This window comes from Poecilia formosa, unplaced genomic scaffold, assembly GCF_000485575.1.
Source record: "Poecilia formosa unplaced genomic scaffold, Poecilia_formosa-5.1.2 Scaffold55, whole genome shotgun sequence".
NCBI classification, from domain to species: domain Eukaryota; kingdom Metazoa; phylum Chordata; class Actinopteri; order Cyprinodontiformes; family Poeciliidae; genus Poecilia; species Poecilia formosa.
The window spans coordinates 2,758,039-2,783,158 of NW_006799994.1; the positions used below are offsets into that span (position 1 = coordinate 2,758,039).

Consider the following 25,120-nt stretch of genomic DNA (forward strand, 5'->3'; position numbering starts at 1 on the left):
GTCCATCTGTCTGTCTGTCCGTCCATCTGTCTGTCCATCTGTCTGTCTGTCCGTCCATCTGTCTGTCTGTCCGTCCATCTGTCTGTCCATCTGTCCGTTTCTCCCAGACATTAAACTTTGACTATTCCCTCAGATTTTGCAGCCATGTTGGATTGCTCTCTTCCAGCCTCCAGCAGGACAACATGAGTTGATAATAATCAGAGTGAATCTGCATAACTCAGCATGAAATCAAAAAAAGCTGATTTGACTTTAAACAGTAACTAACTGACTGCATTAGTGGATATGAGCTGATAAGATGCTTTGAAATGACATTAGTTGTGATTTTCTTGAATAAATTTGAACTTAATTTCAGGTTATCCATCAGGCTACGGCTAACAAAGTAAAAGAAAACCATCAAACTGTCCATTCGTCGTCCTTCCTCTCTCTGCTAGATCTACTTTCCATTTGTCTTTCTTCCCCCTCTCCGCCGCCGTCCTCCTGGCTCTCTATCTTCTTCTTGTTATCTCGTCTCATGTCCCTTCCTTTCTCCTGTGCTGACCCCTCCACCTCTCCCCGCCTTCTCCTCCAGCCCCATCATTACTCCTCCTTCAGCACTCATCTTTCTACGGCTGCTGAATTCCCCTGCACAGCGTCGCTATTCTGCTGCTTGCTAATAGAATCCCTCAGTTCCTCTAATGGATCTGTCAGGATCTCCTGAGAGCAGCAGAGCAGATGGATTGACGGGGCGGGGAGCGACGATGAGACAGAAAGAAACTAAAAATGAAAGAGAGCGCCGATGGGCCGACACACACAGCGCCACCAACGGCCGCCGCGGCGCCACTGCAGGACGAAGGTGAGGACAGACAGGTGAGCCGGACAGCAGTGATGTGGAAACTAAGATAAGCTGAGTACGAACTAACAGGTTTTAAATGAGGAAAAAGAATTTATCCAACCAACCTGTGAAAAGTCGACTACACTGCAAAAACTCAAAATCTTACCAAATATTTTTGGTTTAGTTTACAGTGTAAATATTTTAGTGCACTTAAAATAAGACAAATTAACTTACAAGTAACTTTTCAGCAAAGACGTAGGAGCTTGATTATTTCACTTATTATAAGACATATTTTCCTTTGGCAATAAAAAAATGCTTTTCTCATCAATAGTAAGACATTATTAACTTAAAACGAACTCCAATATGTCACTGAAAAGTTACTTATGAGAAGGTAAAAGGATAAGAACTGGGACGTGAAAAACCCAATAAATCTGTGGTCCAGTTTAAAGTTCTGATAAAACCTTCAGTGATCCAAGCAGAGACCAATGCTTCCTCTGCATTTCGGGTATTTAGTCTTTACTGAGCTTCTGTTTGTCTGAAATGAAGCGTTTCTTAAAGATCTTAAAGCAGAAGCAGCTGAAATTTGTGGTGAGGTTTAAATTTTTTCACAGCGTTTAATGTTTGGTTCTGTTTGCAGGAAAAACAGAAACGTCTGGCTGGATGATGCCAATAAAAACAACTTTATTGCAACCGTAAAACTTTCAAAAGAAATAAGAGATTAAATAAAATATCCACATTTATCTGTTTTTTAGCCTGGTATTAAAGGGACGGTGAGTTTCTGGGTCAGTATGTTAACCACAGCTGTTAAACCGAACAGCACCGATGCCAACACGTCGTTAGAATCCATTTCCTGTTGTTTATTTTGCTTCAGACTCGACTTCCTGTCGCCGAAAGGAGGGAACTCACCGTTGTCTGTGGCGACGAACAGAGCCGTGTATTTATTCGCATGGACATATGGAGACTCCCGGTCCAGAGAGGCCGAGGTGTTGACGGTTCCTCTGACCGGGTTCACACTCAGCCAAGCCGCCGGGTCGCTCAGAACCGCATATCTGCAAAAAGGTTAGGAGGACAGAAACAATGTGACTGGAACAGCAGCAAGAGACTCAGTTTTAGTTCATATTTGAGAGCAGAAGCACAAACAGCGGCTGAGGCAAGAAAACATTTCCTATTTGCCTGAAAGAGAAAAGAGAATTTACAACTGCTTCAAAAATATAATTAAAAATAAGAGTTGAGTCAAATAAAACGGGTTCTGAAGCGACTGCATTTGTTTTATATAAATATATAATTAAAGTTCAACAATAAAAATAGATTAATCCTCGAATTGTTTACTTCATATAATTAGAACTGAGCGGGTGTAAATAAGCTTCTGTCATGTAAACAAGGCCATAATAAAAACCAGAGGGTAAGTAAAGCTCTGATAACCAATGCAATCCTAGAAAAAACACTTATTAGATTTTTATGCTTAATTATACATCTGCTAACTGTAGCTCTGGGTTTGAGCTGATAAATGCGATCAGGTGGTTTTATTTCCAAACTGTTTCAGACACGACAAATCAACACCAGAAACATTCACCATGTTCTAGATGAACAAGGAAGGAAGAAAACTGGTGGAAGGTTAGCTGGAAATGTTTCAACAACACAGAGACAATGCCAAGCATCCTGGACCAATGCTAAGGCTAGCTTTATAGCTCTAATAACGGCTAGTTTTAGCCCTGTTGACGGCTAGCTTTAGCTCTAATGGCGGCTAGCTTTAGCCCTAATGGCGGCTAGTTTTAGCCCTGATGGCGGCTAGTTTTAGCCCTGATGGCGGCTAGCTTTAGCTCTAATGGCGGCTAGTTTTAGCTCTAATGGCGGCTAGTTTTAGCCCTAATGGCGGCTAGCTTTAGCCCAGATTGCGGCTAGCTTTAGCCCTGAAGGCGGCTAGCTTTAGCTCTAATGGCGGTTAGCTTTAGCTCTAATGGCGGCTAGTTTTAGCCCTGTTGACGGCTAGCTTTAGCTCTAATGGCGGCTAGTTTTAGCCCTAATGGCGGCTACACGCTGATTAAAAAAGCTCTGAGCTAGCATCACAAACAGCGCAGGGTTCCCCCAGTGGTCCAGGCGTCGGTCCCCACAAGGGGCAGCGGGTCCCCCAACGTAGTACGTGTCAGGAAAATGGTCCCCACAAGGTATTAGAAACAAACGCACACACACACCAGGCTGCATAATTCCTTCTCCATACAGCTGCTCTTTGCCAAAGTGCTCAGCAGTGGAGAAATTGTCTTTGAAATTGAGCTCTTCAGCTAACAGAGCTCGACTAAGCCTTGGGAAATGGCTTCGCAATCAACCTCTGCTCACACCTTTCCCCTCTCGCTCTCTCTCTCTCACACACAACCACACACACACTCTCCTCCCATGATTACTGCTGTTAACCTGCAAATAATGTTTCACTGTAACAGGAGAGGAATGCAGTCAGGTTAAATGCACCGTTAATGACGACATGCTAAACATCACACACTCTATCTGTCCCACATCGCTCTACTTTAAACACACACACACACACACACACACACACACACACACACACACACACACACACACACACAGAGGATCTGAGTTTCATCTTTACTGTAGCAGGGCGGCTCTCAGCTTATTAACCCCCATATGTTTCCTTCTCATCTCTGACTACATTATTGAGCAGTAACTGTTACACGACGGTTTCATCATCTGAATGAATCAGGCTCTCCAGCGTCCCGTCATCTGGAACATCTCTGCAGATCTTTGCATGATGCCAATAACGACAAGCTGGTTATTTACGCAGCGGCAGTTAAACTGACATAAAACTGGAGAACTGTCTAAATATTTTAGGGAGCCTTTGATGAGGATGTTTACTCACTTGCTTTGAAAGTCATAAAATGAATTTTATTTTAATAGATCTGAAAACGTCTAAACGTTTAAATATTTCCCGTTTCACAAACGCAGTCATGCGACTTAATCTGGGTGCATAAATAGAGGCAGAGCCAGAAAATGTATAATTGCATTAAAATTGTTTAACATGTTAATTAATCAAAGTTAATACTTTAACGTGTCAGTGCTAGTAAAAAGTACGGCAAGCCATCAGTTCCACTTCCAGTTGATTCTCCATGATGCTTTTCAGAAACGACTGGTTTAGCATGAGGTTTATGATGTTTTATAGAATAATTGCTGCATATTTAACCTTAATTGGCATCAGTTCTGCAGGAGTGGAATGTGTTATAATCAAATCCTGCCTGTAGTAAATTCATATCAGATTCCTTCCCAACATGAAAAGTGGCTGAATGTGTTGAAACGTTTAACCAGCCGTGAACCCAAACATCTGCTCATCAGGTGAAACCCTGGCCCTTCCTGCAGACACCAAATCCTGCCTGAACGTTAGCAGACCGATCCACCGTTTCTCCCTCTGTGCAAACACAACAGCAGTCCATTAGAACGCTTTAAAGTGCAAATTAGAAAGACATTAAAAAGCCATTAAGAATTTTCATATCTGGTTCAACGTGCTTATCTGCAAAAGCAGCGGAGGCCAAAACAAATCAGTCAACAAATGAGTCAGTTTGTATCACCTGGACACATTCAACGGCAAATCCAATTTAAACCAGGAAAAACAAGCAAACAACAATATCCTGCCCGCTTTTATTTCATCCAGGAGATTAACAAGATGCTTCCAGATTATTTTGGTAGAAGTTTTGTAAAGCTGAGGGTGACAGAGTGACCCTGACGGAGAGCTGACTGGCTCAGGGCGACTGGCAGCGGCTCCAGCCAATCTGCAAACGGTTTGCTTTAAGCTGCGTTAAGAGGAGCCGCCTGTCAGGTCGGCTCGTTCCCAGGATCCAAACCCAAATACAGCCGACCGTCCAGGCTGAGAGTCTGAAAGACGCCGTCGCTTTAATTGGCTAGAATTAGACGGTTACTTCAAATCCTCTTGAAAATGATGATTTTCTATGAATTGAGCAAGAAATTGGATCATTTTGTAATTTGTGTTAAATCTGCATGTCATCCTGCTGAGAGGCTGATGTTTTACCAAGACTTAATAAATTAATTATCAAATAAATGAAAACAGAGCTGCTTAAAGCATCTGAAGCATATTAAATATTGGAAATGTCTCCACTAATAATTTTAGTAAATTATAAAATCTGCTTATCTGTTAATGTTTCCTGGTCTGGAGCTTCAGTGATGTTCATCATTTCTGTTTTATTTATGATGAAACAAATGAGAGTAAAAGTTTCTGAAAGCCCAGCAGATTGAACTCAAACATTTACTTTCATTTCTATTTTTAAAACCATAATTTCCAGAATAAAAGTCATAATTTCAACTTTCACAGTCGTAATTAGGAGACAGAAAGCCATGCTGCTTCTCTGAATCTCATAATTATGACTTTAAAACTCAAAACTTTAATTCCTGCTGGGTTTTTCTTCCATGGTTCTTCCAAATGGGTTTCCATTCATCTGTAACTTTATCTGTAAATGATTTGCCATAAATTATTGGTTTATTATTGGCTATCGGTTTTCCTCCTGCTCCGGTCACATGATGAAGTTTTAACCAGGAGAGTCCATTAAAGCTCTTTAATGGATTTTTTTTGCTGACGCTCAGATGATCTCGTTAAAAACGGAGCAGAGCCTCTGAGAGCTTCACTTCCAAACCAAATGTAGGTCAAGTTTCCAGATCTCTGCAGTCTGAGTCTCCCATCTAGTAATCAAATATCTGATTAGAGCAGATCTGCTTCCCAGATGAAGCTCGTTATGAACCCGGCGACGCCGCGGCTCCTCTGAGCCCCACAGGAAGCTGAAGCGGATTTCTGCAGCGGCGCTCTGATGATCCAGCATGTCTGTGATCGTTAGCCAGCTGCAGACTCAACGTCACAACAAGCTGATCATTAAAAGTTTGGTCCGATGTTCATGAGCTCCCTCGGCTGCCTGATGCGATAAGAACGGAGGCGAAGCTCCCAGAGCGTAAGCTGACTTCCTCCATCCATCTCTTCACTTCCTGTTGGCCATCATACGTTTCTCTGGACGCTCGTCGCTCTGCCTGCAGCAGAACTCATCGCTTAGGAACTGAAACCATTTCTGCTGTTTCCACTGCGACCACTGAGCTCTGGAGGTAAGAACGGCGCAGCGATCACCGCCGCCTCCAGGGGGCAGGCTGCAGGGTTCAGCTGGTGAAACAGAAAAACGCTCCAACGCCTCTGCAGTTTCCTAAACGTGGAAATAAAATGACGATGGATGTTTTGAACATACATTTAGAAAACGCCTCTCATGGTGGCAGCACGCCGCTTTTAGCTCATCGTTTTCCAGTTGAATCGTTTCTGTTTCCCTCTGGTTCTGGAAAAACTGGAAGGATTTTTACTTTTACTTCTTTACTTTGTGTAACCATGGCAACAAGGCATGGCTTTAACAACATGGGAGCAGCAGATTAGCACCTCAAAGCTAAGTGAAACCTGACCTTTGACCCCACATCCCAGAGGAGTTGGATTCAGAGCAGAGAGACGGAGGAAGTTCAAACCGTTTCTATAGAGACCAGAGATCTCATCCCAACTCCAGCATCCCTCTGCTCAGCTTTCAGGGTTCGGAAGGAGCAGCACAAGCAAAGGAGGTGGATCAGCTGAGTTAGCTGATGACTGTAAAATATTGTCTGCTAGGATGTTATGATATTCATGAGACTGTCATACAGAAACAGTCTTCAGTCAGAGGCCTTGTGAGACTGACTGCTATATGGAATGAAATCAGCTACAAACAGATTTCATTTCTTCTTCGATGAATTCAGGATTTCTGAACTCGACTTAATAAAACAAATATTACGTGATTTCAATGAGTTTAGCAGGAAAATCATAAAACATCCAGAACTGTAGCTTAGTAACGTTTTGTATCTGCTCTCCGGATCAGCTGAACCAACACGTCACCGCTGGCGGCTGCTGCATTAGACTGCAGCTCAGTACTGGGGAGAGTCTTCCTCAGTGAACTGAAACTTGTTTGCAGTCCTGAAGTTGGAAAGCAGTGACAGGATATTAGAGGCGATGCGATTACAGTAAGCATCCTGCGCCTCGTCTCTTGTTCCTCCTGTCGCGCCTCTCAGTGGGTTCTCACGTCGCTGCGCTGTTTATCTGCTTCTCTATCACTTCCTTCGCTCTCCTCCCAGCTGGTGCGACTGCAGCCCGACTCTCAGCCACGGCGCAGAAGCTAATAGTGAGTTTCTGCGTGTGTGAGCAGCAGATATGAGAACATCAATCAGCAGATGCCCTGAAAGCAGCGAGGTGGCGTCGAGTTGCGCTTCGCTGCAGCAGCTGCACTTCATCCACATGTGCAGAAACACGGAGAGGAGAAAGTAAAGCAGGGAGAGCGAGATAAGCAGAGGGATCAGAAGTGGAGATAAGACAGAAACACACGAGACTGGAACTGAGAAACCAAACTCTCCTCCGTTTCCACATTTAGCATCTCACCATCGCTGCTGTGGAGCGAATCTTTACAGCCCAACAGTTACTGCAGCTTATCTGGGAAACATTTCTAATAAATGATCTGACATGCTAACATTAGCACCGGAGGATCCAGATCCAACCAGAGAAATCTGAATATGTTCAAATATGGAACAAAGGTCTACCAGGATATCTGAACTCATCTTCATATGAATCTGTAGGCAGGATTTTATTTGGACGTGGTTCCCTCAGGAATCAGTTTCTGCAGCTGCAGATGACTTCAAAATGTGCAAAAGCTTTTACGCTCCCTGAACGTTTTCACATTTCAAGCACAAACTGTATGAAAAATATCAGAATTTAATCAGACCAACACAAAGCAGAGCGAGCTGAGGAGCAGTGACGTCAGTGACACGTTTCTATTCCCAATGAAGTAACCAAACAGATGTATGGAATAGACCACTCCAGATTCCTCATATAATGAAGTGAGATGAATATGTTAGTTCCCACCCAACGCAGCATTAATGGAGGAGCAGGACGGCGATATGAACTGAACCAATCCAGTTATGATCCAGACTCATTCTGCAACATGCGACTGATTTATTTCTACATGCAAACTGAATCAAACAGCGACGGGTTTCCTAAGACCTGCAGGAGAAACCTGTTCATCAAGGTATGAGGCGTTTCTGACTCGCACTCCTTAATCAGTTCAGATGTTCTGAAGATACGATGGAAACTTCTCCACTTTCTCTAATCTCTTCTGGTTACAGAATAAAATCGGAGCCTGGGAGCCTCCATGGCTTTACTTTGATCTTCATGGCAGAAATCGATGCAAAGCTGAAAAAATGTTTGAAATCAACATGAAGGTGGATGATAGAAGCTCTCAGGATGTTTTCTTCTCTTTGAAACCACACAGGTTTAACTCTGAGGTTTATAGTGAAAACATGTCATGTGCTCAAACTGCTGGTTAGAAATAACTTAACTAGAATTACAACGCTGAGGCACAGGAACAGATGCTGCTCAGACTGAAAGAGTTTCTCTATTATAGAATCAATCAATTTCAGTCAAAACAGTTAAAAAGCAGATTTATTTTATACATTCATGTAAATAGTCACAATTGAAACTAGAATTTGTAGCTTATTGTGAAATAATTATTCAGATGTTTATGATGTGCTGTTATTTAGGTGAGGTACGATGAATGGATGAATGAATGGATGGATGGATGGATGGATGGATGGATGATGGATGGATGATGGATGGATGGATGGATGGATGGAGGGATGGACGAATGGATGAATGGAAGGATGAATGAATGAATGATGGATGAATGATGGATGAATGATGGATGGATAATGGATGGATGGATGAATGAATGAATGATGGATGAAAGATGGATGGATGGATGAATGATGGATGGATGAATGAATGATGGATGGATAATGGATGGATGGATGAATGAATGATGGATGAATGATGGATGGATGGATAATGGATGGATGGATTGATGAATGATGGATGAATGAATGATGGATGGATAATGGATGGATGGATGAATGATGGATGGATGAATGATGGATGGATGGATGATGGATGGATGAATGATGGATGAATGATGGATGGATGAGTGATGGATGGATGAATGATGGATGAATGATGGATGGATGAATGATGGATGGATGGATGATGGATGGATGAATGATGGATGAATGATGGATGGATGGATGGATGAGTGATGGATGGATGAATGATGGATGAATGATGGATGGATGAATGATGGATGGATGAATGATGGATGGATGAATGATGGATGAATGATGGATGGATGGATGAATGATGGATGGATGAATGATGGATGGATGGATGATGGATGAATGATGGATGGATGGATGAATGATGGATGGATGAATGATGGATGAATGATGGATGGATGAATGATGGATGGATGCTTAGACAGTTTCCCTCAGTGGTAAGAACGTGGTGACTGCTGTGTGTTTGCTGCGTTTACGTTTCCATAGCAACCCGCTAATGTTGATCTTTTGCTCCATCTTTGCCTTAAATGTGACGTTAAATGTTTTTCCTGGGGGCGGGGCTATGCTATCAATGGGGCGGGGCTATGCTATCAATGGGGCGGGGCTACAATTTAACGCCTCCTTTGTGTTCACACTGATATAAGCTAACATTAGACTCTTAGCATAAGCTTTTGCACCAGTTGCTGAATGTTTTATTGCAGCATCATATTCTCACACTGAAAATGTTTTTTTATTTCCTTTATTTAACCAGGTGAACCCTGTTGAGATCCAGATCTCATTTTCAAGAGGGACCTGGGCAGAAGATGGGTTTTAAAAGAGCCAACCTTTTATTTAAATAACTTTCATTTGCAGGAACAGAATTCCCTGAGAATCCTAATAAAATACATCAAATTGCAGAACTTCGTTTTAGTTTTCTTCATTGGAGAAACCTTTAACCCGTAATCCATGATTTAAACCCATTTTATTAAGCCACTCTTCAAAACATGCCATCCTTCCAGCATGCCTAGGTGGGCCCCATGTGGGGGAAAGGAGGGCAGACCATATGGGACCCACATGGGGCCCACCAAGGCATGCTGGCAGCTGCTCATGGAAACTAATTAAAAGGTGTAAAACAAGTGAAAGTGGGAGACATGCAGCTGAACAAGAGGAAAAGAGAGGAGCTCAGAAACAGCCAGACACTTTGAACACATCTGAGCCCAAAGCTTTGAGCTGACTGCTGACTAAGCACCAGGTCAACTAAATTTCTGTTCCCTCTAACTTGACACAATATGGCTTTCTTTTTTCTTCCTCCTTTCTGAGTCACAAACAGAGAAACAGAGGGAACTTTCTTCTGAAGCCACTGTACTTAAAACAGAAGCGATTCCTTTAGGCTTGCCTCCAATCGCCTCAGTCAGCCGTCTCAGGCTGGATTTCAGGTTGAAACTCCGCTGAGCTCCCCAGTTTTTGGCCAACCGTTACCTGAGGCTATTTGTACAAATTGCCCATGTCACACCTGGTCATACTTCTTGTCTGTATCAGCGCAGTGCAGCAGCTCTGCACCGGGGAAATAAATGTGGCAATGCAGAGGAGGCAGAAGTCGGCACATGTTGCATCAATCTCCTGTCACAGCGACTCGGAAGAGAAGCATGTGGACACACAGCGAGGGCGGAAAGCATTTCCATTAAAATGGCAACAATTACAACCAGGCTCAGAAGAATAATTGGCAACGTTGGAGAATTTTAATTTCTTAGAAAGCTTTCCTGACAGAAGCTCACCTGAAAGTCTGGCAGGCCAGAGAAATGGAAGCAGGAAACACGGCTAACGATGCTTTTAATCAGCAGGAGTTTACAGGAAATCCACATCAGCTAATGAGTCGACTGGAGGTCAGGATGCAGGTACAGAGGCTCGGTGGGAACGTCAGCTAACAGCAAAACAAGCTGCTTTAAAGTCTATTTAACTTTGACTGGGATCTGGATCACTACCTGTTTCTAGCAACGGTTTTTGATTTGAATTTTAAATCATCAAATTAGAAACGGTTGATGGAAACGGCACAATTTGAAAAAACTTCCTCAATTTTGCAAAAAGTTTTTACACTTCATGTGGGTTTTAGGTTTTCTAAAAACAGTTAAAGCACTAAAGAGAAGATGAAAACATAAATAGCATTCATAAATTCTGACGTAGCGAACGCCCCATCCACTGTGCCTTACCAGAGCCACCAAACGGAGACGTCCAAACCTACATCCAGCTGTCATGCTAATTTTGAGTGAACTTTTAAAATGCTACAAAAAGAAGGAAAAAGGAAAATGCTAATTTAGCGTGTTTCTATGAACTGGTTTAGAGCAAAACTTCTCCAGATGTTGACGCTACGCATGGCTGTAATGAACAGGAAGTGGAGGCTGCAAGCTAGCATGAACACAACTCAGAAAGATAGAGATTCCAACGCTCCAAGATGGTCGCCCAGCGCCTCTGGTAAGGCAGAGACTCACAGTGGACGGAGCGTTACTTATTCAGTAAACTTGTTTCCATTTCCCCGTTAGTGGATTAACTCTGTTTCAGGAAAGTCGACCTCCAGCCAGTGTAAAAATGTTTTTACGGAAATGAAGAAGATGTCATTTTGTTGTTTCCATCAAACTTTTCTATGCGATGCTTCAAAGTGTGCATAAGTTCAATGAAACACGGCTAACATGGAGCTGGACCTCAGAGGAACGTTTCCAACACCCTGATGGATCCATACCATGAAGAATCAGGGACTTCTGAAGGCAGGAAACACTTCAACCTGGAACTAAACATCTGACTGTAAAGCGTTTAGATTTGATCACCAGTTTACTCAGAATCACAGGAATCTCTCTGGTCCTTTTCCTGCCTGATTTCTGCGACGTTCAGGTCTAAGAGAGGCTCAGAAACTCCTCCGTGTCGTGAACAAAGCTCCAACGTTCACCTTACAGCTACAATGTGGAGCACAGAGAGAGACGCGGCCTGAGCTGGAGGACGGAAATAGATGGTTGGTTCTGTCAATATTTGGCAGGAGCAGAAAATGTGTCTGGATAAAAGTCACCTATAGAAACATCCAGTGGCACCGCTGGGAGAGACATGGAATAAATCTGAGCAACAAACCGACTATAAAACCTCCTCATCACAATGAGGTGCACAAGCCTCTGAATCAACTGAAAACAATGAACCTGTAATTAACAGGAGCAGAAACATTTTCTCCTGCTTCACGGCACGTCGTCCTGCTCCTCTTGGCTCCTTTCAGGAGGGTTTTAATTATAATCTGGTTAGAGATGCTGGAGAGAGTGTAGTGTGCATGAGTAAAGCTGCTGCAGCAGCAGCGGGCTGCAGCAGCAGCGGGCTGCAGCAGCAGCGGGCTGCAGCAGCAGCTTTACTCATGCACACTCTCTCTCATGCACACTACACTCTCTCCAGCATCTCTAACCCACACACTTAACCCTTCGCTCCCTTGTCCGGCCCAATTCCTCCGCAGCGACACAACAACCCGATCAGCCTCTGAACATCAGAACCAGGACCGGAGCGGTTCAGGCGGTTTGGGTTCAGAACCAACACATTTTCTTCAGCAAAGTTCATCACTGCTGCTGCACAACGAGCCGCTAACCAGAGAGACGGAGATGAGAATCACTGGACTGGTGGCAGGGAGCTGGTTCTGACCCGCTGGTTCTGACCCGCTGGTTCTGATCTGGTTCTGACCCGCTGGTTCTGACCCGGTGGTTCTGATCTGGTTCTGACCCGCTGGTTCTGATCTGGTGGTTCTGATCTGGTTCTGACCCGCTGGTTCTGATCTGGTGGTTCTGATCTGGTTCTGACCCGCTGGTTCTGATCCGTTCCTTTATAAACTGTGCTCCCTCTGGTTCTGGACGGATTTTTGCTCTTTTCTATTTTCAGACTGTTGCTTTGATGCGTAACCGTGGCAACAAGGTGTAGTTTTTGCAGCTGGGAGCTGATTAGCGTCTCCAGAGCTCAGATAACAGCTGAACTTTGACCCCAGAGCGAGGAGGAGGAATTCAAACCGTTTCTTCGACGTTTCTCTGCTCGACTTTCTGACATTTCAAGAGGAGCGACAAAAGCAAAGGAGGTGGATCAGCATCCCGGACATGCTACTGTGGAAAACCGTCTGTTCTGCCCAAATAAGGAGCTGTTAGCATGTTAGCATGTTAGCATGTCTAATGGCGGTCATCAGACTTCAGTTTATTCAACGCTAAAGTTTGGAAGAAAACCCAAAACATTTATCCCAACCTTAAATACTGAAGAAATGTTGGAAAACCTCTGAACTGATTAACCTGATATGAAGCAAACAGAAATGATTTTATTCATCCTGACTTCAAACAGGAAAAGCTTCGTCTGATTTCATATCAGGCAGATAAAAAATTATTGTCTTTTTTATCTTAATTGCACATTAAGTAAATATATAAACTCAGATTCAATGAAGTATCTAAATGTGTCTTAGATGCTTTTGTGTTTAAGCCGAACTGATTCCCAGGATCCTTTTTAAACTAACAGATTATTTTACTCTGATATCTAATTTCTCTTTAGGATTATTGAAATATTCTGGAGCTGAGCGGAGCGTGGGAATGTTCCAGGTAGCAGATGGAGGCCAAACTATGAAGATCTGAGTTAATAAACGTTTTAGGAAGAGCTGCAGACGGAAGGACAGATTTAAAAGATGATTTTAAAAAGACGTTTCACTGCAGGCAGATCAGAAGTTATATTTATGGCTGCATGTGGAGGGAAGAGCGGTGAAGATGTCTGCAGAGAACATCTGACCAAATATTAAAACCTGAAATGAGAAACGATGTTTGAGTCAAACGCAGCTGGAAGAAACCGACGGAGCCGGTTCTGAAGTTTAACTGAGATGAAAATGTTTCTGTGACAAAAACCAGAAACTAATTCAGCTAGCCAAACCAAGCAGAGATAAAATGTGTGGATTGTTGTTTTTATTGATTCTTGCTGCCGTTTTTTGTTGGTTTTAAAGTTTTATTTTGTCTGATTAGCAGCAGAGCTTCCAGCGATTGGATCGGTGCAGTGGAGCGGATCGCTTCCTTCTGACTGCAAACCTTTAAGGATTCGTTCAGACGATCGTTCCCTCAGCCTGCCTGATGGATGATGAGCCACTCAAGTCAAACATCCACTGTTTTTCATAGAAATATCATATTTTTCTACATAAATAACCTGAATTGAGTTGAGGTGTCAGATTAAAGATTAATTAGCTTCTTTTCCTGCAGCGCTCCTCAGCGTTTGACATGTTGAGCTCTCACTTTAAGCAGTTCAAAGGTGTTTGTCATTTTAATGCTTTTCTTATTACTTCCTGGTGCATAAAAGCGGCTCAGTCGTTAATCTGCAGTCGACGCCGTCTGACGGCTGTCAGGCTGCTGAGAGGAAGAAAACATGTAGCTGACATCAGCAGGTAGAACAACAGTAGTTTCTGTATGTGTGGTTCTGATTTTCTACATAAATCACCTGATCTCATCAGGTCAGCGGCGACGCATCACTTCCACCACGGACACAGAAAATGTTTCGATTTAGTCCCAAACATCAGCTGGTCAAATGAAATGCCACTAAAGGCAGAAGAACCAATTAAACCTTCAGAGAACTTTACATGAAAACAGTTTTAGCTGCAGAAACGCTGTGAGGGATTCCTGCTGCTCTCTGGTTCCCACAGCAGAACCAACACAACACTTTTAATTCACAAAACACAAAAGATAACTGATGCTACATACTTCACCACTAAAATAACAGCGTTACTAAAAACAGTAATTTCATGTAAATGGACCGTTGTCACCATGACTACAGATTAATTCAGTCCACATGTGATCAGTCTAAGACGTATAATAAACTTGTTATAAATCTGGAGTTGTGTTTTATAGAATCTGTAGTTCAGGTGAACATTTTTCAAAATAAGAGCATTGCCTTGAGGAACTTCAGATAAACTGTCCTGTGAGGGTGAGGCCAGCTGGCGGCGGTGTGCAGCACAGAGTCCTGACCCGGTTTGGTTTTAATACGCCGGGATCTTCCAGGCCTGCAGGCAGAACGATCCTGAGGGGCCGCCGCCGCCAGCGCAGCCGGCCTCCCTCTGCTGAAACAGGGTAAAGTTCACTGGAAGGCAGAACTCAGTTACTGCCTTTGTCCCCTGATGGCCGATTACTTTCCCTAAACCAGGTTATTCATCTGGCCAACCAGAAGCTGACCAAAGCTGTGCTGATTCTGTGGAAACGTATTGCTGACAGAGGAAAATATGTTTTTAACACTAATTATAATCGTATGAATGCGGTCATTTCCTCCAGAAGGTGGCGGTAGCGTGCTCTCAGCCCTCCTTGACGATGAAGCAGTTGGCTTACCAGGTTCATTTGGGTTAATTTCCTACAAGAACTAGATGTAAGATTCTGGACCGTTTGGTGCTGATCCGATACCAAATAAATATAGTCCAGTATTGCCAAAGCTTTTTATGATTTAAATTTGAAGCATAATCAAACCTCTGACCTTGCAGGTGTTTTTCTGCTGCCTGGAAGCTGCCGCCCACCTGGATCAGGACGGAGCGAGTTATCCAGGCAGACCGGAAGCTGCTGGAAGTTCTCTGCAGCTTCACATAGACTCGTCATGTTTACCGTTCGTCTGGACCGGATGACAGCTCAGCGCGGACATGTTGGCCCGACTGGGACTCTGTGAAACTGATGTCAGGATGTTTAAAGAAACGAAGAATAAAACATTTTCTACCTAAACTCTCCGGATCGCCATCGCTGCCTCCTTCCACTGAGCAGTTTCAGAAAGCAATCAAAACAGGAAACTGGAAAAGGTTGTCGAATAGCGCCGCCTGGTGCTGGATCATATTTTGTTTTTACAACAGTTAAATAAACGTGAACTTTGACCCCAAAGAGAGGAGTTTAAAAAGAGGCTTCAAGGGCGCAGAGGGAGAAGGAGGAAGTTCAAACCGTCACTTCCCCTAACATGTCTGACCAGAGTTACAGCAAAAGCGAAGGAGGCGGATTAGCAGAGCTGCTAACAGCTGATGACGTCATCATGTTACTGTAGAACACCGTCTGAGCTGCTAGCATGTTAGCATGAGACTGGCATACAGCAACAGTCAGAGGCCTGTTCAGATTCGTTGTGATACTGACTGCTACAGGAGCTCCTTCCTGCCCACAGCATCACGTCAACAGATGACAAGTTATTAACCTTTAACCTCCATCTATCCAACCAGGACAGACTCATTTCTCCCACTTTGGAGTAAATAAAGTATTTTTAAATTGAGTTATCCATTAAAATCACAGTTTTCTTGTTTCTGCTGTGATTAATTTGTCTGGAGAGAACCGGCCACTGCAGCTGACGTCCTGCACTTTGTGGCTCCATTTCCCATCAGGCATCAATTATTTCAGGGTAAACAGTCATTTGTAAAGTGATAGTCGTGTCAGTGAAAATGAGAGCTAATTAGATTAGCCAAACTTTCCTAATGACTCTGTATTTGCTCGTCTCTCCGCGGCGCGTCGAACTGGCAGCCGGATGAGTTTAAGGCTGGATTAGGAGAATTTAGCAAATGTCAGAATAAACTTTCTGACTCAGCTGTTTTTCTCCTCTGCTGGGTGACTAAAAGAAAAACAAACACTGAAAAAGTTTCCAAAGTATTTCACTTTCCTCCCTTTAAAGTGTCACTGTGAGAGGTGGCTGTCTGTTTCAGCTTTCATTCAAAGCGTTCTGCTGAACTGCAGCTGCGAACCGGCGAAGAGGACTCCAAACTCCAAATGAGACAAATCCCTCAAAGCTCGATGGTTTGGCCTAAATACTGAGCCGGATTAAAACTGCTCATTTCTGCTGCAATAATTATGTGACTGGATATTATGACAGACGTAACAATCTGGGGTCAGTTTAATGGAGAGAGCTGAAGAGGTACTTAAAAAGAGATTTTCTCTGTCGGATAAATAAGACAAATTAAAAACTTCACTCCACTTTCTTTGCCCTGAACACCAGATTATGGATTATTATTGAAGCACATTATTGGCCCCATCACAGAAGCTACAGTTGGTGAATGAATGGACAGTTTTCCAGTCACAGCTCATGAAATCTTGACCTGCCTTAAATGTTTCATGCAGGTGAAACACCGGGACAGGCCTCCAGCCCACCAGAGGGAGACAGAGAGACAAACAGGACAGACAACCATCCACACACTGAGGGGCCCGATGAGGACGGAACGAAGTCGGACTGTCGATGCGAGGTCACGAGGTTCCAAGACGTTTGTTTTCATAAATCCTTCACAGTTCAGTGAAACTGTCCAGCTGCAGTAACGTCATGACGTTTGGTTTGAACGCAGAGAGGAACGACGTATCCCAAAGTTTCCAAAGAGTCTGCAGTCTGAAGGCTCATGTCGCATTTTACCCGGCTTTTACATCAACGTGAGACATGCGTCACAATTCAGCAGCAGAAGAAGCTGGGCGGCCATCTTTACTGCCGTAAACAGAGCGCCGAGCGGCCATCTTTACTGCCTTAAACGGAGCGCTGGGCGGCCATCTTTACTGCCGTAAACGGAGCGCTGGGCGGCCATCTTTACTGCCGTAAACGGAGCGCTGGGCGGCCATCTTTACTGCCGTAAACGGAGCGCCGGGCGGCCATCTTTACTGCCTTAAACGGAGCGCTGGGCGGCCATCTTTACTGCTGTAAACGGAGCGCCTCAGTTCAATGCAACACATATTATCATAACCTCACATAAACCATAGTTCTTACACAAAATGAATATTCTGGGGCCTGACTCTGACTCCTGACCGACACCACAAGGGTTTTTCAAACATGTTGAAGAGAAACTGCCCAACATGTCAGTCATCTCCTTTATCCTGAAACCATTGTGCTTCCTAACTGTACATTGTGATTAATGGTGTCAAAATCGATTGTAAAATCAATCTCACACCAATGTACCCATAACAACTGTAGCTTAAAACATAGAAAGGTCCAAGGGGTGTAAATACTTTTCCAATCCACTGTAGCACCCTGACCTTTGATTAGTCATTTCCCAGTTCTGTGGAAACATGAATAAAATCAGAGTATTTCTGAGCTCAAAGCGTCGCTCTAATACTATGAAGCATAATTGGAACAGAGCTGAGATCCTGAGAGTCAAGTGGTGAATTTTGATTCACCACCAGCTACGCTGAAATTCTGCTAAAGCAGCATGAAAACGTCTTTCCTTCCTGTCTCCTCTGGAGCTTTAATCCCATCTGAAGGAGACGCAGCGCTGGGGAGGCTGCAGAGCGCAAACAGATTTAAAACCTCCAGCAGCTGCAGGCGTCACAGGAGCGCCCAGCTACCAGCGCTCACACGGCTCACCTGGTCACAACAACCTCAGAAATGAGAAACAGTGAGTTTGTTTCTGTCTGAACGTCCTGGAACTATCAGAGAATATTTTCATGTTTCTGCACCATTTCAATGTCCGGTACGCTCCGGTACAGACTCTGATAGGTGAGCGTCAGCCCACCTGCTGTTTTCTCCCAATGGAATATTTCACATGAATGATAAAACCACAAACACCTGAGCAAAAAAACTGTTTTCATGACATTAATTTAATCTATGAAGAGAATAAATCCCAGAATTCATCAGTTCTGGGTGAAGCAGTAATCACACCCTAAACCTGCTGACCGATTTGTTGGACGATTCTCCAGCAAATCAATCACATTTAGGTCCAGACTTTGACTAGACCACAGCTAAATCTTTATTTTGCTCATTGGACGTAGATGAACTTTCTGTTGCCAGAGCAGAAAATCTTCCTCACTAAATGAATCCCTGACCATGATACTGCCACCACCATGTTTGACTTCAGGTTTTTTGGGAATCCTTCTGGATCGATCAGGTCGTGTTGCTTTCTAAGGTCTTTGAACGACTTCATGTTGAAATGACTTTTCATGCAGTGATTTAAGTAAATGAAGTGAAACATGTTTTTATTTTAATTGATATTAAAGTTATTTTAATGATCTGAAACATTTCAGTTCAGGTTTTCTGCAGGTTGCACACATGATGACCAAACAGAGGAAATCTTTCAGTTTTTCAGTCAGTCCAGGCTGGATGTTGGCTGCAGCGTTCTGCAGATCCTGACCAGCGGGTCAGACGGGTCGTGTTCATGTCAGATGCATCTGACCTTTTGACCCCAGGGGCCAGACATTTGGTCGGACAGAAACCCAGAGACTGGCCCGGCAATGCAGAGACACGAAGAGGAGCAGAAACCCATCGGCATATTCAGACCCGGATTGTCTTCAGCCTGAACGTCGGCTCGCTTCAGCTCAGACACGAAGCCAAAACACCAGGATGAGGAACAACAAACAACAAATATATATTCATATATTCTGAAGAAAAGACAAGAACACCTGGAAGTTAGGAGACTTTTAACAGAAACAAAATGGTTTTTTTTACTTTTCAGATCTTTAAATTGTTTTTGTCTCTCGTGTTTGATGGAGAATCAGATGTTGGATCGCTACGGCGACGGGTGTCACATAAAGCCTGCAGAACCAGGCTGCTTCACATACTTTACATGATTCCTCTGTGCGTTCATAATTATGTCCAGATCATTGATCTTTAATGCTATTTATTTAAAGGGCCAGCCACATTAATTAGCATGAAGTCTTCAGCCTGGCAAGTAAACATTTAGCCACACAGGCTCATGTTATAAAACCCACATCATTAATAAAATAAGGCAAAAGAACATTGGAAATTAATCTCAAACCAGAGAGATAATCATTTATGTAAATGGAGAACATGAACTGATATCAAAACACAGAATTATTCATAAAGAGCTTTAAAAGAGGCTTTTAGGTTCTTATGATAATTCAGAAAACCAGGAAACATTAAAACAGTCCAAGGACCAGTGCAGCACTTAAATCCTTCTGACGTCCTTCATAATGTGTTGTTGTAATAAAAACAGCTTTAACTGTAAAAGTGTGAGAGGCTTGGAGAGCAGCAGGCTGTTAGCGGCTGGAGGCCGAGCCGATAACAAGCTGCGAACGGAAGCAAAACTAAAACTGGACAACTTTCCCCTAAAATCACTGCTGCTTCAAAGCTGCAGAAGGTCTCTCTATTTCTCCCCCGAGTCTCCCTAATAAACCCGTCAGACAGGGAAGTTTCACTCTTTGGTTTGAAACAAAGTGGCTCTTCAGCAAAACAACGAGGAGCCAAACTGCTGGTTTCTGATTGGCCGTGAAGCTTTCCGTCATCTAACGGCGCTTTTCTGCCCACATTTCGCTGCTTCTGCTTTTAATAGAAAAATTAAACGCAGCTCATCAGCAGTGTTGTCATGCCAACCATTATTTTTCCAAAATTAGAAAAATTATGAGGTTGAATCCAGCTCACATTTTTTATTCAAGGAATTTTCTATAAACACAATTTAAATAAGGCCTTGAGGCAAAGATTGCACCTGCAGTTATGGAAAATATTGTTTTAAATATATTTGTTTCTGTTCAGTCTGATCAGCAAACCTAAACCGTTCACTGTGGGAAGAGAGCAATGCATTCTGGGTACAGGATGAACATGACAGCATCACAGTGGAGTCCCCTAGGTGAGGAAACGGATCGGTCTTCACCACTTCAAAATAAGAGCATGCATATAAACGACAGATGTTGAACTTTATTTAACTGGAAGTTTACAAAAAACAGGAAGTAGATTAATTATAATTAATCAGGAAAAATTAATTTAGAGGAAGCTAAATATGTTAAATGTTTTCAAAGTTCGCAAAAACGCTAGCGTGCTAAACAGAGAATGAGCTAATCTGCTAATGTTAGCGCATTAGCAGCAGTGAGTTCACCACTAAGGAAGAGATAATTTGGTATTTAAATAATTATTCATTCTGCTGTTAGTTTTCACACGTCTACCTGACCTGGCACTGACAGCAGCTCTGGCCTAGTTAAAGTAACCAGCTGATCACACAGTTTAGAAACTATTTTTATCCATAGAACCTATTAATCATTTATAAATGTAGTGTTTGTTTAGCTTTCTTTGGGATGTTCAGGAAACATCAGGACTGCTGAAGACGTTGCTGTGAAATAGCAGCTTTTATTGGAGCGGAGAGATTTTATTTTATTAGCGTGTGAAGCAGTGGGAGCAAAAACAGCCTTTGATATGTTCTCCATGGTTTACATCGTCCCTGTTTGCTTTCTTGATGCTGCATTTTCAGGCCCAAGACTGAAACAGAGAAGAGCTTCACAAAGTGAACATAAAGTCGGCCTGAAAGCCAATGAATGCAGTCATTAGTTTCTGATCCTGTAGGGTGGAAGTGCGGTGTGTAAGTACACATGCTATGAGGCCGACCGGCAGAGAAACACAGAGATGTTATTGTTGCTCACAGAGCATCTAATGGCCTCCTGCTGTGATGAAGGTGACATCTGGAATGAGAGCTGCTTCTGTAACCCAGTTAAAGTTAATGAGCTGCGAAACTCGGAGACCTTTCTGTGAAGATCGGCCACACAAACGCGACGCAACAGCAAACAGGTGAATCACAGCAGCAGACAAATACATGAAAATATGAAACACTTTTGCTGAGACTCTAAAACCTGCGGCTCACTTTGTTTTACCTCCCAGTAAATAAAACGGGCAGCACAAGAGAACCGACTGCACTTAACATCTCTAGTGTTCCCAAACAGAGTAACAGGGAAACCCGTCCATCTGTCCCTCCGTCTGTCTGTCCATCTGTCTGTCCCTCCGTCTGTCTGTCCATCTGTCTGTCCCTCCATCCCTCCATCCATCCATCCCTCCCTCCGCCCGGCTGGAAGGGACAAACCACCTTCCTGAACTTCAGAACCGTTTCCTCGGACCAGCTGACTCTCATCCGTCCATCAGAACCGCAGCGACCTGCTTTGGGCTGTAGGTTCAGCCCAGCGGGTCGAGAGGCGGCCCGCTGGGAACGGGCTCCACTTTGTGCCAACAATGTGAACACAGCTCTTATTAAAATAATATTTAAAGCAAAATCAGATCCCTTCAACAAATCATGCAGATTCCATAAATCCAGCAGAAAATGAGGGGATTAGGAGATAATCCCCATTTAGGCACCAAACACATGTTGCGAATCTTTATCTGAAGTCAAAGTACAGGAACCATTCTGTCTGTTGCTGTGCTTGCAGAGTGAAACTGTGTTTCACTTTTAAAGCTGTGATGTAGCAGACCAGGCCAGGAGCCAGAGGCCAGTGAAACTGGTCCGTTTTGAGCTCCAGCTGGTCGCTTTCTGTTTGAAGTCGGCGCCTGGAAGGCGTGTCAGAGCGGATCTTACCTGATGCTCTGGATCTCCAGGACGTCTGGGTCTGAGGCGTTGAGTGACGCCACGAAGCTGCCCACTGGGACGTTCTCCATCCTGGTGACCAGCAGGGGGTCTGGGAAGAAGACGGGTCCCTCGTTGATGTCCTCCACTGTGACGTGGACGGTCGCCGTGGAGCTGGGACCGTAGCCAACGTCGGGAACCAAAGGATCCTCGTTCTCCACCCTGATGAGAAGCGTGTGGAACGCCGTGGTCTCGTAGTCCAGAGGCTGAAGAGAGGAGGAACGACGAAGAACGACGAGGTTTAAACGATGAGGTTTGGTTGTTATCCGTGAGTTCAGAGACGCTGGAGTCGTCTCACCTTGACCACTGACAGCATTCCTTCGTTGTTGTCTGGGTTGGTTTGGACCTCGAAGCTCTGTTTGGGGTCTCCGCTGATGATGGAGTACAAGGCTCGCCACGCGCCCGTGGCCGGGTCGTCCCGGTCGTCCACCGTCAGGTTGACCACGACGCCTCGGGAGCCCTCATGCACACGGGCCTCAAACTGACGAAAAAGAGACAAACATGAGGGAGAGGAAACCACGAACAAACTCCACTGGACCTGAAGGGCTGGTTCTGGTTCTGACGATGCTGGCTGGGACACGGATTTCAGAAGAAACAATATGAACACTGGCATTACAGAGAATATGACACAGTGTCTCTGAAGCAGAGAAATGCTGGAATCAATCAAACATGATTTTAAAAAAGTGAGAAACAAAATCTTCATTTCATCTGGATGAAAAAATGAACTTTTCCTGCCGTGTGGATGAGATGGGGGCCAGTGTTTATTTAATCCAACAGTTTATTTAATCCAACAGTGATTATTTAATCCAACAGTGTTTATTTAATCCAACAGTTTATTTAATCCAACAGTTTATTTAATCCAACAGTTTATTTAATCCAACAGTTTATTTAATCCAACAGTTTATTTAATCCAACAGTGTTTATTGGGTGAAGTGTGTGGAAAGCTGATGACAAAGTAATTATTATTGTTTTACCATCTTAGTCTGAATGTGAAATGCTGTGTGTGAAGCTCGTGGTTCCCTGGCAGCAGAGTTGGACGTTCCAAGCATTTAGCATGCTGAGTTGAGCAAAACCAGATCAATGCAGACAGATTGTCTCCACAGCTTAACATTAATATCTGATGACATCATTAGATCATTGAGATGATTTTTGTAGTTCATAAATATATTTATGTAATCCAATCAGTGACGTACACTGGATGAGTTTCTATTAAGGTTTATAAAACCCAGCTTTTATTTTGATAGTCCACTTCTGGTTACCAGCAGGTGGATTTGAATATTAGCTGTGAGATTAATATTTAGTTTGTAAACTAAATATTTGGACTGAAACTGTGACATTTATAAATTAGTTATTAACAGTGATTTAGAAAAATTAACCCTATTTTTTTCCTATTATGACTAAATAATCATAATTATTGTGTTAATTTTTGACTGTAACCGTAGCGACCACAGAGAGCTGCTGTTTACATGCGTTAGCTTGATGAAAGCAGCTGCTAATCAGGAAACCTGGGATGATTTGGACATTAATAATCGTTAATATTTCACAGAGAGAAATAACCTCATTCAGAAACCTGACTGCTTGACAGGCATGTTTTGACTTTTTACATTACTTGTACATACTTAGCTTTTTTTGTGGGGGATGGGGAATTGTTCAGACTTTCTTCTTTAAGATACAGACTTGTCTGAATGTCAAACCTTAATAGACAGAGAGACAGACAGACAGAAAAATGGAATATATGTGAGATTTTCTGGAGTCAAATCCAAGAAAAGCCTTCAGTGTAGCTTTAATTCCCTGGACAAAACACACATCAACCCACAGCTAAATAAACAACTATTCACACCAGAGTCCTTACAGTGCATCTCATTTATTCTTCAGTGTCAATCACTTCCCACCTCGCTGCTCATTGTTGGCGGCGCCTCAGTCAGATTCCTATCGATGCTCTGCCAGGCTCCCACTAAACACCACATTGTGATCAGGCACAAGCAATTCTGTCAGCATGTCTGCATGTGTGTGTGTGTGTGTGTGTGTCAGGGCCATTATTGTGTCAGAGCTTACAGCGTAATCTTTCAGACACAGAACAGTCTGTTTAAGGATCGCGTTGGTCCGGCCCAGATTACTGTCTCCTGTCAGCCACAGCATTGTTGTTCCACAGATTAGCCTCTTACTGCTTTACACTTCCTTGCTCTGTGCATTTATCTGAAGAGAGACAAACATTGATTTCTCCTCTTCTCTTTCTTTGCCACCTTCCCTATTCATCGAAAGCTTGTTAAAAAACACTCTGAGCCACTTCCAGTCATTTAGGCCAGAGGATGGGACGCGCCGTCCCTCAGCGGAGGAGCTGGCGCTCGTTCCAACGACTGGATGATCGCTGGGCCTTTTGTCCTGCAGGCCTGTGCAGAGCTGCTCTACAACATGATCTGTACAGTGGAAAATGTTAAGGCATCTAAAACTCACTGCTAACGCAGGAAACAGCAGGATGCAGAACAGACTGCAGGTAACTTGGTTATTTATCCTGAACAAAGTGGAGGTTCACTCTTCAAATTCATTTATTTATTCATTTCTGAATATTTAATTAGCAAGATAAATAATTAGCTAATTTTCAAATTCACGTCCCGATAAGCAGAACTGGACTACCAAAATAAAAGCCGAGTCTCCTGAACACGAACTCCTGCTTTCAAATCGCTTCATGTCACTTTTTCACCATCGATTCTTTTCCTCAACAAACGACGAGTCGCTTCATTCAGACGATCACCGATGGATCTACAGAAACAGGACGGATCAGCATCAAAGGATTCAATCTCAGCTTTTATTTTGGTAGTCCAATTCTGCTGATCAGGAAGTGAATTTGAATATTAGCTCAATATTCAGCTGAGAGCTAAACTGTAAATGTTTGCCTTTATAAACTCCTCCCATTATTTATGGGTTGGCAGTGAAAACATTGAGAGTTTTTCACAAAGGCAGCAAAATGCTTAACATGCCACAGCTAAACTCTGAGCCTGAGGACGTTCTGAGTCCAGTGTTCACACACACACACACACACGCACACGCACGCGCGCACACACACACACACACACACACACACACACACACACGCACGCACGCAC

General features: G+C 43.4%; 1 protein-coding gene across 1 annotated transcript in view; it reads right to left on the reverse strand.

The window, feature by feature from the left end:
* Positions 1-25,120, reverse strand: part of cdh13 (cadherin 13, H-cadherin (heart)) — a gene marked incomplete at its 5' end in the record, with an annotated part of 63,163 nt that overhangs the window by 26,501 nt on the left and 11,542 nt on the right. Inside the window, 3 exons of the mRNA XM_007553284.2 lie at positions 1,718-1,860; positions 21,969-22,222; positions 22,315-22,497. Of these exons, the coding sequence (XP_007553346.2) occupies positions 1,718-1,860; positions 21,969-22,222; positions 22,315-22,497 (580 nt within the window). The remainder of the gene's footprint in view (positions 1-1,717; positions 1,861-21,968; positions 22,223-22,314; positions 22,498-25,120) is intronic.